Source organism: Hippoglossus hippoglossus, chromosome 12 (genome assembly GCF_009819705.1).
Source record: "Hippoglossus hippoglossus isolate fHipHip1 chromosome 12, fHipHip1.pri, whole genome shotgun sequence".
Lineage (NCBI taxonomy): Eukaryota > Metazoa > Chordata > Actinopteri > Pleuronectiformes > Pleuronectidae > Hippoglossus > Hippoglossus hippoglossus.
In genome coordinates, this window is record NC_047162.1 from 18,130,419 (window position 1) to 18,147,462 (window position 17,044).

The window sequence follows — 17,044 nt, forward strand, 5'->3', positions numbered from 1 at the left end:
TGTGTGTGTGTGTGTGTGTGTGTGTGTGTGTGTGTGTGTGTGTGTGTGTGGGTGGGTGGGTGTTAATTAGCTGGATGTTCTGAATATTCGGATGGAGCTCTGGTGCTGATGCTTGAGTTATGACCTCATTTGTATGGACTCCAGGGTGGTCCATTCATAGCCTGTCACACACACACACACACACACACACACACACACACACACACACACACAGCAAACACACACACACACACACACACACACACACAGCAAACACACTTCCCTCTCTCTCCGCACAGCCAGACTTCGTCACACTTTATTAAGATAGCGTGTCGACACACTCTGGCACAGCGAGCATTTTGTTCTCAATCTTTAACACACTGAGTTCAAGACTTTGTACACACACTCCCAAACTTTCCTCTCACACACACATACACATACACAAACAAAATGCTTCAACAACGTAGTAATTCAAAGTTTGTCTTTTACAGGGTGGATACACACCCAGGTGCAGCAGCACAGAAATCTAAAATCCCCTCAGTCTGTCTCCTCTCTCTTACGCAGTCTTTCCACTTTATGAGACCCACCCACTGGCTGTCGCAAGCAAACAAACACACATGCACACGCACACACGCACACACGCACACACACACACACACACACACACACACACACACACACACACACACACACACACACACACACACACTCACACAATGACAGGATCTCCCTCTGCAGGCTCCCAGCGTCTGATGAAAGTGTTGGGAATGTGTTCTGAGAGGCCACTGACACTTCCTGCCACTTTCTAGTGCTGATGACTCGCCTCGGGCCTCTAATGCCCCGGTGACGGCTCCCTGCAGACGTTTAATGGCCACAAACCTCAGATGACGAGCGGAGTCGAGGAGCTTTCATCTGCGATGATTAGTGTCGCCCGAGGCCCCCTGGGATTCATCCTGCATTAGTGATGCTGCTGTCGCTCAGCTGCTCCCTTCATTGCTCCTAATGGCCGAGTTACTGTTTTCTCTGGATGTGTGTAACACTTAAAAACCTCAAAGTTGAATGCAGGTTGGATAATGTGCTTTCTAATGTAATACAACACAACCCAGACATCAGAGGGAAGAGGAAGAAGAGCTTTTAATGAACATCAAAGTCAGGAGTAGGTTTATTTGCATGCATCTGAAATTTTGAAGTTTCTATCATCAGATCTTATCGTGATACGACAAAACTTCAGAACCAGAATGTCTCCGCCCAGGCCCGGCAGGCCCCTCAAATTCAATCAGGCTGCACTAAATTAAATCTCAGACTTCTAGATATCAGTCCTTTAAATATACCTGCTTTGAATCATCAAGATCCATGAACTGTTCCCTGGGAATTCATGATTGATGTTGAAAAACGTCAATGTTAGAGAAAGTGATCCCTGATCTGGATCTGCACCAAATTGAGTTATGGACAGAAGGACGGATAAACAAACGCCAATGAAAGTATAACCTTACATTACAGATTAAATGTGAACCTGTTCTTTAAATGAGGAAAAATATATAGATTAATTAATAAAACGATGGACTGACACAGTAAAACAATGAGAAAATGTGACCCTATTATGAAGATAAGCGACCGGTGTTTATTTTTTTACATGTCTCGTAAAAATCGACGTGCAGAAATCACGCAGGCACATCTGGATTGTCTGAAGCAGCACTAATTCAATTCAGCTAATTGAATGTGCTGCTGCTGTTATAACATTTTACAGCCACTGCAAGCAAACATGGCCGCAGACGGAGTTTCCTTATCGCGCCGTCTCAGGAAATTGGAGATTTAAACAGAGTCCAGAACATAATTTATTTAATTGATGAAGACTTCCTTCAAACCATCGTTGGCCTAATACTCGCTGTTTTTTTGGCGGAGAAACATAAGAATGTGTTTCACTGCCAATATCATGAGCCAGGCACCTAGTTGATGAGCTGTGTTGCTTTTGGCTTGGATTCAGAATTCAGAATTTAGGATGAGCTAAATTATGTGTTATAGCTATAAACTTTTTACATTTATATAAATGTCTCCGATCTAAGACAGAAGCTTCAAACTCTCAACCTCATCTCCCACCCGTCCTCTGATTGGCATGAGAATCTCTTCAGGGGTAAAAGTTGTGATAGTTTTTCCTCGACGTTGCAGAATTCATCCGATAGTAAGAATGTCTCATCTGTGGTTCGGCTGTGGCCGAGCGGGGGGGGGGGATTTGGGTCGTGTCACTGCAGAGCTAAAAGACGGTTTAAAGGATCTGAGCCGTCGTATTAGAAGGTAAATCAAGAGAGGAGGATTTCCAGGAAAACACTGGCCTCTGACCCAGAACTTCTAATACTCGCTCTTTCATTCCTCTTGTTTCTTCAGTTGCTTCCCCCCTGCCTCCTCTCTCTCTCTTTCTTTGTGTATGGATCACACACACACACACACACACACACACACACACACACACACACACACACACACACACACACACACTCACACTCTCTAGCCCTGAGGACCTGTTTCCGGTCTGGGGTGAATGAGAGAGACTAGCAAGCATCTGTGTGGGACTGGAGCTTATTACACACAGACACACATTTTCCCTGCGAGCTTGTGTGTGTGTGTGTGTGTGTGTGTGTGTGTGTGTGTGTGTGTGTGTGTGTGTGTGTGTGTGTGTGTGTGTGTGTGTGTGTGTGTGTGTGTGTGTGTGTGTGTGTGTGTGTGTGTGTGAGCGTCGACTCTTGAGCATCATGTTGCTGCTAAAGAGTTTTCTCAGTTTCCTCAAATCCTCTTATTTTTTTTGTACACTTTCTCTTTGTAAATCTACTGTCCCAACGACGGCTGTTTTCTGTTTGTGAAATACACACACACACAACACACACACACACACACACACACACACACACACACACACACACACACACACACACACACACACACACACACGCACACACACGCACACACACACACAACTACTGATCAAACTGAGTCCAAACGGATTTCTTTTGTTTTTCCCCGTCTCGGAAACCAGTTTAAGTGCACGTGTCCTGAAGCACTGCTTTGTGTTAAAGATTATGAAACATGAATATATGCATTTTCCCGGAAAGGAGATTAACTCAGTCTTTGACTAAAGGTTAAAAACAGAACATGTGGTCGGAGCAGGGAGCACAGAGGCCTTACTGTTTCTAAATGTTTGACTTACCTCAATCCATGTAAATACAGAGTTCAAGTGGGACTTTTAAATGCTACTTTAATTCCACGTTTTGTCAGAGACACAAACACACACGAGTAAAGATCGTCTTTCTGGATATCTGCACAAATCTTAAGAAGACGCCAAAGACAACGACGTGGTTCAGTTGAAGGAAACAAGAAAATTTAATAATGAAATCCAGAAATTCTAGCTCCTGTGAGAGCATCATGAAAATGTATAAATTCCAGACATGAAAATCGCTTTTTTTTAACGTTACATGTTTATCTTCTGCTTTCAGAAAGCATCACTGCCACCATGGATGAGGAACAGTGCTACTACAACGAGACCATCGCCTTCTTCTACAACCGCAGTGGAAAGAACCTGGCGAACGAATGGAACACGGTCAGCAGGCTGGTGATGGGCCTGGGCATCACCGTGTGCATCTTCATCATGCTCGCCAACCTCCTGGTGATGGTCGCCATCTACGTCAACAGGAGATTCCACTTCCCCATCTACTACCTGATGGCCAACCTGGCAGCTGCTGACTTCTTCGCTGGACTGGCCTACTTCTACTTGATGTTCAACACGGGGCCGAACACCAGGCGGCTGACTGTCTCCACGTGGCTGCTTCGCCAGGGACTGATTGACACCAGCCTGACGGCGTCCGTGGCCAACCTGCTCGCCATCGCCATCGAGCGCCACATCACCGTGTTCCGCATGCAGCTGCACACGCGCATGAGCAACCGGCGTGTTGTCGTGGTGATTGTTATTATCTGGACTATGTCCATAGTGATGGGCGCCATCCCAAGTGTCGGCTGGAACTGTATCTGTAGCATTAGCTCTTGCTCCAACATGGCGCCGCTGTACAGCAACTCCTACCTGATCTTCTGGGCGGTGTTTAACCTGGTGACCTTTGTTGTCATGGTGACGCTGTACGCCCACATCTTTGTGTATGTGCGGCAGAGGACCATGAGGATGTCGCGGCACAGCTCGGGACCTCGACGCAACCGGGACACCATGATGTCTCTGCTGAAGACCGTGGTGATTGTGTTGGGTAAGGAAAATACCAACCTACCTGCCTTCCTACCTACCTAACTACCTACTTATCTACCTACCTACCTAACTACCAACCTACCTAACTACCTGCCTACCTACGTAACTACCAACCTACCTATCTACCTACCTAACTACCTACTAACCTACCTAACCATCTGTATGCCTCCTAAATACCCAAAGCTGTTTATTACCATCAAGTTACATGTTCTTTTTCTGTCTTAAACTTCAGAAATCTAAAGTTATTAAAGTCGGAAAATGTTCATGATTTCAATAGTGAAACCTCAGAGCTGTATAGAGGCTGTAATGACATCGTGGTGGAGTTTTCTACCCGTGCACCCACTCATCTCTCATTGTCTGCACCCGGATAACTCGTCTATCTGTGCGACCCTGATGACTTCAGCAGCAGAACAATGCGTCTGTTGAGTCCCAGCCCTGCGTCTGCCTAGCACGACTTCAGGCCTCATGCACATCAACTCATCCGACCCTGCTCTCGACACACACTGCACCAATCGGCGAGGATTCGGCTAGTTTATGTTGACGTTTGTGAATGAAGGCACCGTCGCGTTTCCTTTTGCTGTCATAGCACTTTGATAGATAACATTATAGAGTGTGGTAGATGTTAAACGGTGGAGTCTTAGGGGATAGTTGTTCCACTTCTGCAGGTTTTCAGTCTAATTTGGTGGAAAATCACTTAAAGAGCAATTATGAAAGGTTCGGAGAAAGGTGAGAGCAAAGCCTTAAATCAGGTTTACACTCCACTGCACTAAATAAATATTATCATCAAACTGCAGTTTAACACAAGCTGGAAAAACGCCCCTCTAGCTTCTTGCATCATTTACAACTGTGATGCAGGAGTTTTGCCTCTTTTTCTTGCGTCTGTCGAGAATTATGAAGAATGCACAAGCTTCAAAACTTCAGAATTATCCCCCAGTGTCGTGTCGAGGTGTTTTTCTGTGAATGTTAATTGATTGACGCAGTAACGAGGCTCTGCTCTGATGAAGCAGCGCCTGTTCCTCCTTCAAACCGAGCCGTGTGTGCAGTCTGGCAGTTTAATGTCTGAGCCGTCAGTGGAGGTATGTTCCCCTCTTCACGGGTCTCCAGGCCTCCTCAGTGGTATGTGATGAACAGAAGCATTGCTGTCTTCTTTTTTCTTTTTTCTTTTTTCCTGAAAGCACAGTAGCCGACCCACTCAGCTGCGCGTGAAGCCAGTTGCAGAGTGTGAACTGTGGGAAAAAGCACTTCTCAGTGCCTGGAAGCAGGATGTGTTGGTCCCAGACAAAACATACCGAAGGATTGTGGGTGATTTGTCTCCTTCTGTGCTGTGTTATCTCATCCTGTTGCTTCTGTTGTCTTTGCTCTGCACTTAATTCACAGCAGTGGACAGCAGAATGTGCTCTGTAGTGGACAGCATGTATGAAAGTGAAGCGTCGGGCTGCTCGGAGATGCTCTGTTTGTTTTAACCTATGTAAACGGCAGGATTTTCCAAACCATTTACTGGCAGGAAGGTGCAGAGACGCAGACTAACGCCGAGGACGTTGTGTTTTCATCGGCGTTTGTTTGACGGTTAGTTTGCAGCATTTCACAAAAACGTCTCGGTGGAAGGACGCAGAATGTGTCAGGAAAGAACTCGTTAAACTTTGGTGCAGAAAATGTTTTTTCTCTTTCTTTAATATTGCGTTTTTGTGACATTGTGAAAAAGTCTTCAGGCACATTTAGGGAACGTGTGAAATTTGCTGCAGCTTGATTGAATTAACAGGGTGGGGGACGTTCTTGGTAATACTGTAACAGATTGTAATATCTCTTAAGTCAGAAGTGAAATACAATATCCAAGTCACGGACCTTTCCCTATGAAACTTTCTCCCCTTTCTCTCATGGTGTTTCCACATTTTCCTTTTTCTTATTGATTCAGCAACTAGAAAAGTTCATGTTGTGCCGGTTGGGATCAAATTGTGCCGTGAAAGCAAGTTGGAGATTAACAGTTTTTTTCTTTATCGTTGCCTTATGGGCACTTTTTTCTACATTTAATAATAATTCACAGATCTTAAGTCTTTCCACCGTTAAAGACGAAATTTGAAAACCCAATTGTGCAGCTGTTCCTGGCCCCCCCCCCCCCCCCCCCCCGCAGAGAAAAGCCTTATCCTGATGATTCCCCAGATATTGAACCATGTCCCCTCCATTGCAAGAGTTTCACAAAATCAGCTTCTACCAGTAAAGAAAAAGCTTATAAACCATTTGCAAATGTTTGGTTTGTCGGGGGAACTGAGGGATTCATGTCTTGTGTATTTGCTATTTCATACCAGCTTTGTTTGAACGTGTATAATTCAAGAAAACAATGAAACATCATAGTGCAATTATTGTTTCAATTACCCCCGGAAAAAAACCTCACATTTCCTTTTTGAATCCGGCTCATTGAGGGTGTTGCGGTTCAGTCGGGAATCCACTGCTGTTTGTGGATGAGGTCACTGTAAAGCCCAGAGGAGGACACTGAACACCACACTGATAGAAGGGAGGTTTTTGCTTTACAGTACAATCACTTACTCACATCTCTCTCACACTTATTTCCCATTTCCTTTTTGTTCCTGTGTTTAACTCTGTCCAATGTAAAAACAAAAAAGGAAATCAGTTTCCAGTTGGGGTTAACGTTGCCATTGAAAATTCTGGGTTTTGATTATCTTCGTCTTCGTGAGGGAAGAAGGTTAGGACGAGTTCAGCCTGTTGCTGTTTGACCGTGAAGTAAGTCCCACAGCGAAACCCCTTCCAGCTTCTCCCATCTGCTGACCAGATGATAATAACTGCTCCCCTGCCGCCCCCCGGCGTCCTCTCCACTTGTCCCTCTCAGGATGCGGTAAAACCAGCCACGGCTGATTTCTTCTCGGAAGGACAGGATGAGGAGACACTTACACAGATTGTCTCACACTCACATGAATTCCCCCGGCTTGATAAGGACACAGTGGGAGACGGTGTTCGGCTCCATTCACATAAAGCCCGATGGGACAAATGAAACCAGAATCTGGCTCGTAGCTTATTTGTTTTGCCAAAGATAATAGAAATAGACACACACTCGCACATGTGGAAATACCATTTGGACCAACGTATACAAATAGATACATAAAACATCCCTCTGAGTACTCTGAGGGGTTTGGGACCCCTGGTATTGCTATAAAGGTTTTTACGATTAGGTTCCCATTGAGAGAGTTATTGTGCAGTATGAGGATGCACCAAGAGACACACAGCTGCAGATGACAAATACAGATTTGAGTCATTAAAAACATATCGATACGCCAGCAGAGGCAGTGAACTTGGATGTAATACTGCAGGTTTTTAAATGTTCATAATGTCAGATGTAGAAATTCAGAAGTTTTGGAACCCTGAGTCGTGAGTAAAGAGACCTTGCAGGACGGAAAGGTTAAAGTAGATTAGAGGTCATTTGGGTGCTAGTTATTAGAACTGTAAAATAACAATATTGGAAGAAAAGCAGATTGTCTTACATTTCCTAAACTTTCCAATGCATTCAGAGCTGTCTCCCCTGCAGCAGACGTATTGGATGAGATGGACTCACATCAAGCGACGACCATAGCTCGTGTGGTGCCACACCTTGTAATTTAATAATGCATAAAACGTGCAATACAGTAAAACACTATATCAAATGACAAAAACTGTGGAGTCAACGGACGCTGCTCTGTTGCAACAGAATCTCTTTGTCCGTGACAAGTTTGAATGACACCGACAGGGATTCTCCTCGTCACTCATCAGTGAGACAACAGCTCCGTCAAATTAACCATGACTCGTTTGTGTGTGTGTGTGTGTGTGTGTGTGTGCGTGTGTGTGTGTGGGTGTGTGTTTGGGCCAGGCCTTGGCTCATGAAGGGGGCTCCTGTGAATGATCTGATTATCTTGTGCTGTTTGCGGTCGCATCATCAGACACCGCGGAGCGCCAACACACATACCATCGGCCAAACACATGCGAACAGCTGGTTCCGACACTGACTTCTTATACATCGCTATGTAAAACGAGTCACTGCTGCTCATATATAGATTTCAAAACCAGCAAATGATGGTTACACGCCCTCACACACACACACACACACACACACACACACACACACAGACACACACATTCCCGCCCACGCTGCTTCAGTGCATGTGTGTTTTCTGGCAGCAAAACCAATCAAAGCATGTACGAGCCAAACCCTCCAATCAGTGTGGAAACACGCCCGGTATGCAGCTTGTAATGTCACCTGTTTTCTTTGTCTGTGTGTGTGTGTGTGTGTGTGTGTGTGTGTGTGTGTGTGTGTGTGTGTGTGTGTGTGTGTGTGATTGTGAAGCACTTCATGGACGTTGCAGCTTCTCTAATCACTTAATTCGCTCACAACGCAGCACCTGTCCTGATGGATCCCGTCTCCGCAGCATCAGAAACACACTGAGCCTTTATCTCTGTGTAAGAGCACATTAACTACTAGAGTATTTTATGTATGGTGAAGTATTTTTCCACATAAACTCTTTTGTTGACATTGGACGGCGCTCAAAAACAGCTCTGGAAAAGAAGTTTAGTCTTTGCATGGGTACATTTCTTATTTATATTGAATAGTGGTTTAGTTTATGGGTTTCTTGGGGACGTATGTATATATATGTACAATATAATAATATAATTTAGAGATAGTTTAGTCACAGTATTTTTTTAAATAAAGTTTGTGGGATCCTAAAACCAACATTCCTTCTGTTCATGGTTTGTAGTTATGTTTTAAATTGATATTGTCTCTTTGATCTCCGTGATCTATATTGGTCGGGTGTCGGTCGGGTGTCGGTTGGGCTCTACGGGCGAATGTGACGGACGTTTCTCTGGCAGAAAACCTCAGGATCCATCGCCTGAAGTAACAGAAATCGTGTTGGCACCAAACAGAACAAACCAAAACGCTGACAACGTTGTCAGCAAAAACTCGAGCAGATGAGTTTTAGCTCCGAGCTGAATGGAATCAAACCGAGGGACTAAAGTGCCCCTTTGAGTCAGAGGGAGTTTTTTAAAACTTTGGTGGCGACTTTTGTGGATTTGATGGAAACCATAACAGAAGGTTACAGCTCCATTGTGCTTTGTTTTGACTGTCGACTTTTTTTTCCAGTTTTATTCCAACACAGTGAGAGAGAAAGGAAACGAGTAGGTTCGAAAAAAAGTTGGGACTCTCAGTGAGTCAGTCACTGAAAGTTACAGCCGTCTTCAAAGAACCGACTGTGCCTCCAGTGTTTCTGTATCCATCAGATCCCTGTGACCTCGCCACCAGACTCCATCACTGTGTAACACTGGCCTCTTCATTAATAACTGTAAACACTCAAGCTACTGAATGTGAACTTGTCTAATCTCCTCCGTGTGTGTGTGTGTGTGTGAGTGAGCGTTTGTTTGATTTACAGATGTGGAAACGAGAATAGAGGAAACAAGAAGAAATCGCTTACCGGACAACTGGGAAGCAATTGGCCCGTATCAGATAGACTTAATGGTTTCTGTCCGCTGACTGATTTTCTGTGGGAAACATGGTCCCGACCACAGATACAGGAGAAGATTGAAAAACTGAGAGAGAGACATGGGGGGGATAAAAGTAAAGAAAAGACAATAAAGACAGAACTGAAGGAGAAAAATGAAAGGAATTGGAAAGGAATGAGGAAGGAGGACAGGGAACCAGTAGAAGAAGAAGAAAGAGACAGAGATGCCGATTGAGAGGATTAATGGGATGAAGAGTAATTTAATATTGTATGTTTATTCACCGTTAAAGGCCTGAGAGAGTCGCACATTAGTGGAAACCGGAGCCGACATGTGAGAAATGATAGTAAGACATGAGAATGTGATGAGATCCTCTGTGTTGAGTTAAGTGTGTTTCTACATGTGGGAAACATCTGAGACTCTGAGGGGTGAGACTCAGCTTGAGAAGGATCAGAGACTTCAGGAGGTTTTCAAGTTACACATTTCTTTTTCCTTGACGTTTAGAAATATTGACATTTCGGCATTTCTACAAGTCTGAAAGGAAGTTTTGATTTCATTTCTGTCGCTTGTTCAAGCAACAACAAACTATATGTTAACAGTGTAGTCATTGGTTTAAGGCGTCATAGGGAAAACACGATGGCTAACGGACAACACCTCGTGCATCACTAACTTTGACAATAAAAAACATGGACGCCATAGGGTTCGCTGCGATGTCTTGTCCATTCCTGAGCATGTTTCAAATCTCTGCCAGTTGTTTTTCAAAGCAGAGCCAAAGTATCTGGATGGCAGCGATCAAACGAACACGCAAGACCACCAGCATGATCCTCGCAGCCATTTGACCTCATGTTTATGAAACTCATGACTCGTGACTGAGGACAACAGAACAAGCTGCCGACGCTGGGGAAAAAAAACGAATATGCGTCACTAACGCTGAAAAACAATATCGTCGACGTCTTAGTGATGACAAATGGAAGAAACATGACACGTCAGCCATTAGAGCGAAGCCCTTTCCTGACAGAGACAATGTTAGATTAGGGCAGAAATCCAATGTTTCCTAACCTGGAGGGGAGGACGGTGTGTGGACATGTTGATCGTACAGCTATAAGCTTGCTGGGGTGGAATAGACAGTCTCCCTGACTGTTGCCTTTAACAATATGTGTTTTGAGCATTCCTCCATCTGTCTTTTTTGCGCCGTGTGTAATTATGTAAACGAGTGTTTGCGTGTGTTTGCGTCTGCACATGTGAGTGATTATTCTTGTCCACCCTCAGTTTGGCATGTGTGTGTGTGTGTGTTTGTGGGAGTGTGGGGTTCATTGCTATAGTCTGGTCTCCATTATTTCCCTTTATTTATTCCCAGGCAGTGCAGCCTCTGTTCCCACTCACACAGAAACCTGCTTCAACCAGGAACACTAAAAGAAAGAGGAACGGAAGTCTGACCATACTAACTCAAAATTGTGTAGGTTTAAAATTTGGCCTACACAATTTCCTGGCAATGTTACAGACACCATAAAAAAAGATGATCCGCCCCCTGATAGTGATCTGCAGTTTAATGAGTTCTTCCCTAACTCCTTTAGCATCCTTCCACCAAGTTTCGTGTAAATCCGTCTTGTAGTTTCTGCGTAATCTTGCTCACAAACACACAAACAAACCAACAAACGGACAAAGTGTCTTCGAGCCAAGCTGCTCCACAATAGCTTTAAAGCAACAACTACCACAATGTGTCATAAAGGAAACTGTTGCTATGATGACAAGGACACAACAACATCTCCTGCTCCCGTGTAGCTCCTAACTCCGTCGAGATCTGGAAAACTTCACAGTAGCTTTCCATACATTTCCACATTTTCCAGACCGGCTCTGCAGCCTTGCTCTGAATTTTCCCTTTTTCCCTGTGTCTCCTCGTTCCATGTGGCATTTCAGAGGGATTCACTTAAATCCGCCAAACAACGTATTTGTTTCCTCCACAAACGAAGAACACACATTCAACCTCTGTGACCCTGGTGTGGCTCCATGTTATCACAGTAAACCAGCTTCATTTTTGTGAAGCTGTGTGTGCAAAAGAGGAAATTTTGAGATGAAGGGTGTAACGCAAGCGAACTGTATATCCCGGGATTGAGAGAGGAAATGAAAGAATCCGAGGGTGAAACCTTTCAGGTCAACGCTTCACACAAAGACCTGTTTTATTCCTCATTCTGTGGGAAAATCCGCACAAACAGGCTTTTATACTCGTTTCAAAGAGAAACCGGATGAATCATAAAGACGCATCAGGACCAGATACTGAATAGAAAATAGATTGTGTGTGTTTTAGTTGTTATTCTGATGTGGCTCCTGCCTTATTGAATATAAGAATAAAGTTTGTGCTTAATTATAATTCCCCAAATCTCTCTGGCATATCTTGAGAATCTTATCTTCTTCACACTTGACAGGTGTATTGAATTTTGTGCGAATTTGGACACTTGATACATAACATGAGATAATTAGGGTATTTTTTTTTTTTGTTTCACTTTTGCATATCTTCGTGCTGACTCTCTTCCTGGGAACAGTGCGATGTTTCACCGAGACACAAATAGTTGGGATAGTTCCTCTGCTGGGTTGCGAGAGCGGTTTGAGACATTTATCTAACTCTGGAGAGTCTGCGTGCATAGCTGGGAAGTGAGGTCAAGCCTTCGCTGCAGCTGCCGCCTGCAGAACACTAACAGATAACAGGCCTGCCTGTCAGCATTGTCTCTCTCTCGCTCTCTCTCTCGTTCTCTCTCGTCTCATTTCTCATCAAGACTTTTGGTTTGACTGCCTCAAGAGTGCAACGTCCCACAGTTGTCCTATAGTGAGGACAAATAGTATCTGTGGACAGGATTCGCTTTAACGCTTCATCACCATGAGTAATGGCCTCGGTGACCCGCTAACCTCCGCTGTGTTAACGCACTCCGTCCAATCAGAGAAACAATGATGCATTCACACGAGGTCAGAGGGTTACGAATATGATGATGGAATAGTGGAGGCCAGCGCTGCAGAAAGAGACGAGGTAGAGGTCGATCGTTTCTGTTCCTCGTTAAGGGGAAGGACGATGTTGTGGAATTTCCTGTGACATCAGGAATCCTATGCCCATGTCGGATTCTTTGAAACTGGGCTTTTATTGTGAAAGTTTTAGCCTTTAAGGAGCAAAAATTTACCTCCACCGAAAACGTTGGTGTCTCTGATTGTTTGTGAGCTCCGTTCTCAAAAGTTAGAGAACGGATTTCCATGAAACTTGGTGGAAAGATGGGACACGGGCCAAGAAAGAATCTATTAAAGTTTTTTTGCAGATCATAAAAAAAAGGGGCTAATTGAGTAATTGGCTATTGCCTCCTTTAACATTGTAAAAAACACATTTTCACCAATTTCCCATTTCCGTGGTATTTTTCACTTCAGGGGCTCCCTAACTGGCACCGAAATGCACCAATAAACTATGTTGAAACACAAAAGTAAGTTTTTACATGTGGTTATAGAGTGGCAGGGTGGTTGTTCCTTCCAAAGATGGTGGCTGGTGTGGTTGTTAAGTGGATGGTAAAGTGGCTGTAAAGTGATTTTTGTTTGGGTCAAAACAGTTGTGCACTCGACGGAGCAAATACCTCCGACGAGGCCAGACCACATGTCTGATGAGCTCATATGATAGGAGATGAAAGACAAAAAGAAGCAGTCTGATAGTTGTTATTGTACAAAGTCACTCACTAAATGTCTGTAGTTTGAGAGATAACGAGGTGTGTCCACGTTTATTCTCTACTCGGCTCCTTCACCTTATCTTCAGTATTGGGGAAGTGTATGTAATTCTGGGATTCAGATATTGCTTCACATCTGTCGTACTTGACATTGATCGTACATTTTACTCATTTTAAAATCTTAAAAAGTCTTGAATTTAACTTGAAACCTGCAGAAACCTCGTGCAAATCTGTACTTTTTTCATAATCCTGCTGTTTAATGAACAAACCAACCTCCTTGGTGGAGATAATAACCAACTCCTGCTCCGATCTTCATATTTTCCTAATTTAAGTTTCTTCTCTGCGTTGTCTCCTCAGGTGCCTTCATCATCTGCTGGACCCCCGGCCTCGTCATCCTCCTCCTCGACGTCTTCTGCGCCAAGTGCAACGTCCTCACCTACGAGAAGTTCTTCCTCCTCCTCGCCGAGTTCAACTCCGCCATGAACCCCATCATCTACTCCTACCGCGACAAGGAGATGAGCGCCACCTTCAGGCAGATCCTGTGCTGCCAGCGGCAGGAGAACGTCAACGGGACGGTGGCGGAGGGGTCAGACCGCTCGGCTTCATCCGTCAACCACACGGTGCTCGGCAGCGGCGGTACGCACCTCCAGCACCACCCCCACCACCCCCACCATCACCACAACGAACACTCAGTAGTGTAAAGGAGGGCTGGATATCCTGGAGGTTAATCCGACTGATTGAAGGGGTTAATCTCTCGTGGAAACTGGGAAATGGAGGAATGCAAAGGTCAAGAGGGACTGGGATCATATTAAAGAAAGACTGTAACGTAAGAAGTGTGAGGATGAAGATGAAGGAGTGGATTTGATGATGATGAGCTGAACGAGATCTTAATGAAGAAGAACGGCAACTATGAAGAAAGATGAAGAGACTGTTATCTCTGTGTGGAGGACGAACACAGGAATGGTCTGATCTTCACAGACTCTGATAGACTGTTAGCATTTTTTGGGGTTTAGCTGTTTATTATTTTCTGTCAGTGTCAAATGTCTCGTTTCGGGCAAATGCTGATATGAACTATTTAAAAGTAATCTGTGAAATGAAGGTAATGCCAGTAGAACCCATCCTCTCTCTCCGGTCTTCTCTCACTCTGCTCCCCCTGCTCATGGGCTTGGGTCACATCAGTTTCAGGACAAATTCATATTAGCTGCAACGTTTTGGGTCAGAACCACAGACTGTAAAGAAAGATGGACGACATGCTTCCATTTCAACCTCCCATTGTATAATATTGAAGCTAAAATACCCCGGATTGCGTTTTGGACGTCATGTGGAGCCGGAGTCTTTGCACTAGTGATCGTAGCGTTGAGCCCCAGTATTGAGGTCCTGCCCATACGAGCACATGACCAATCACAAGCTGTCAATCACGAGGCTTCACCCTGTTTTTATAACATCAAATAACTAATTACAACCAAACTTGTCCCACCCACTAACACGGAGGAGGTGGGGTTAATGAACTAGCCACCAGGCATCAAGATGATTTGGGAAGCTGTTGCTTCGTCCATCTTTACACAAAGTCTACGGTTAGAACCAACAGACACTATCATTTCTTTTTTCTTTTATTTTCAGGAGAAAAAACTTCAAGTCTCCAACAGCTTTAACTTCCAAATGACCTTCTGGAGACTTTCCAGCAGTTTTCTCCATAGTTTGTTTTAACAATTTCAAGGGTTTTATTTAAAGACACCAAAGTGGCAAATGAATTAACCAATTGTTCTACCATTGTAAATATTGACATGTTTGATGACAGGAATACTGCAGTACTGCCCAGGACTGAAGTATCAAGAGCCACTATTCTTTTCCACGATAGATTAATCTCTCATTTTTAACTGACTAGTGACTTAATACTACAGGGACTCATCATTCTATTGGCCGTCCACATCCAATAAAAACCTTTTGTGAATCCGTCGCATCAGTTCCCTCGAAAAAATCTCTGAGGGAGTCCAAGAGCTGAGAGAAACCCTGAGATGTTTATTCTCTGTAAGGAATCGAAGTCGAGCCGTTCCAGGGATGTTACCAGAAAGAGGAGGAGGAGGAGGAGGATGTTTGCAGTGTTTCGGAGCAGGCTGCGTGCCACAGTATTATGTGGAGAGGAGGTGAAGGTCATATCTGCTGAGTGTTAACAGACTCCAGAGTATGACATGAAATGTGCTGAGCTGGTTTTATCAAGCGTCTCCGAGTCCAAGAGGCTGAAAATGAGAATTTGTCTTAAATGATTTCAATTAATTTCTTTGAGAAATCTGAAAAAATAGAGCCAATGAATTCATTTTCTGCCTGAAACATTAAAAAGTCCACTTCTCAGCTGATATAAACACTTTTCAATCGCTGACCTGCTCAAGCTACATCCAAACAAACATATTTTAGTTTAACGCCTTTTTTAAAACCAAAACAATCTCCGTCCAGATAAGCGTTTTACCTCCGTATCAAAAGTAGTCTCCTTCCACACTAACACACATAAAGACGCACATCACGTGACCTTCCATGCTCACTGGCATGGACGTGGCGGTGTAAACAGGAAGTAGATCTTCTACTCATATAATTCTACGAATGTTTTAGCCAAACTGGCTAAGTTTTCAAACTTAGACCTGGTCAGTAGCCTTTCCAAAGTTCTCTGTTGTATGTGCTCAAAAACTTCGTAGTAGTGTGGACGTCAAGTGAAAACGCAGCAAAGTGATTTAAATCAAAAACGTCAATCGGCAGAGCCAAAGAAAAGTATAGAACTGTAAGTTTTTCTAATCTAATTGATTAAATACAGTTTTTAATCAATCGAAAAAAAAACTTTATCATCTTTTAAGGCAGATTATGCCCAATTCTTTGTCTTACAGGCGCTGGTGAACTACAGAAGCACAGTCTAATACGAGTGAGTCGTATCCCAACAACAACACTGAGCAGTTCTAATCATCCGTGAAAGGTCTACTGACAACAATGATGTGTTTACTCTTAGGATGGTTGTCAAAGCCTTTCGGGTGTTTCCTTAACGAACGGACTTAGCGAGAGGTGATCCAGAGTTGAACCCGTGCTGTGCTGAACGGGCGTTATCTTTTATTTCCCCCCCGACTCCTGCCATTAACTCGGGAATCTGTGCCAGCTGCAAGTTGTAGTCGAGTTGTGAGTCCATGACGGGCGTTGTTGCCAGCTGAATGTTTTGTCGTGACTTGAATCAAAACACTTTCTTTTGGGCCCCAGAATACACGGACGGCGCTCGCGGCAGCTGACAGCGACGCCGGGAATCGCAGCCAAAAGTACAGTCGAATGTTTTTCCAGGAAGCAAGATGTTTGTCAGGGATTTAACATGAAGTCATCTGCCGTTTCCTAAACTGCCACGGTTGCGCAAACAGAAGTTCCAAGGCAACAATCGTCAATACAAAGTATGTTTTTGTTTTGTTTTAATCTTTGCGTCTGTCCGCCTCGTGCGAGTTTCATCGACCAAACTTTGTAGGTCGACGACTCGAGTCTCAGTATTTGACATTTACTGTCACCGTTGTTCTAACCAAGTATTGATTCAGGTTCTATAGCAAACCAACTAAACGTTCTGTCTCTGTATGTCTTTGTTTACCAGTGAATCACTCTTTGTATACCATTGTAAGTATATGTGTACAGTATGTGTGTATAT

At 44.1% G+C, this 17,044-nt stretch overlaps 1 protein-coding gene across 2 annotated transcripts in view; it reads left to right on the forward strand.

The window, feature by feature from the left end:
• lpar1 (lysophosphatidic acid receptor 1) overlaps nt 1-17,044 on the forward strand; it is a 45,510-nt gene that overhangs the window by 11,555 nt on the left and 16,911 nt on the right. The window contains exons 2-3 of one of the 2 annotated variants that reach the window (XR_004615715.1): nt 3,465-4,220; nt 13,741-15,610. Coding sequence is in view for 1 of the 2 variants with exons in the window: in XM_034603062.1 (XP_034458953.1) it covers nt 3,482-4,220; nt 13,741-14,084 (1,083 nt within the window). In the remaining variant the exon portion in view is untranslated. Of the gene's footprint in view, nt 1-3,464; nt 4,221-13,740; nt 15,975-17,044 lie in introns of those variants that run through there. The other variant, XM_034603062.1, reaches the window with a different exon arrangement.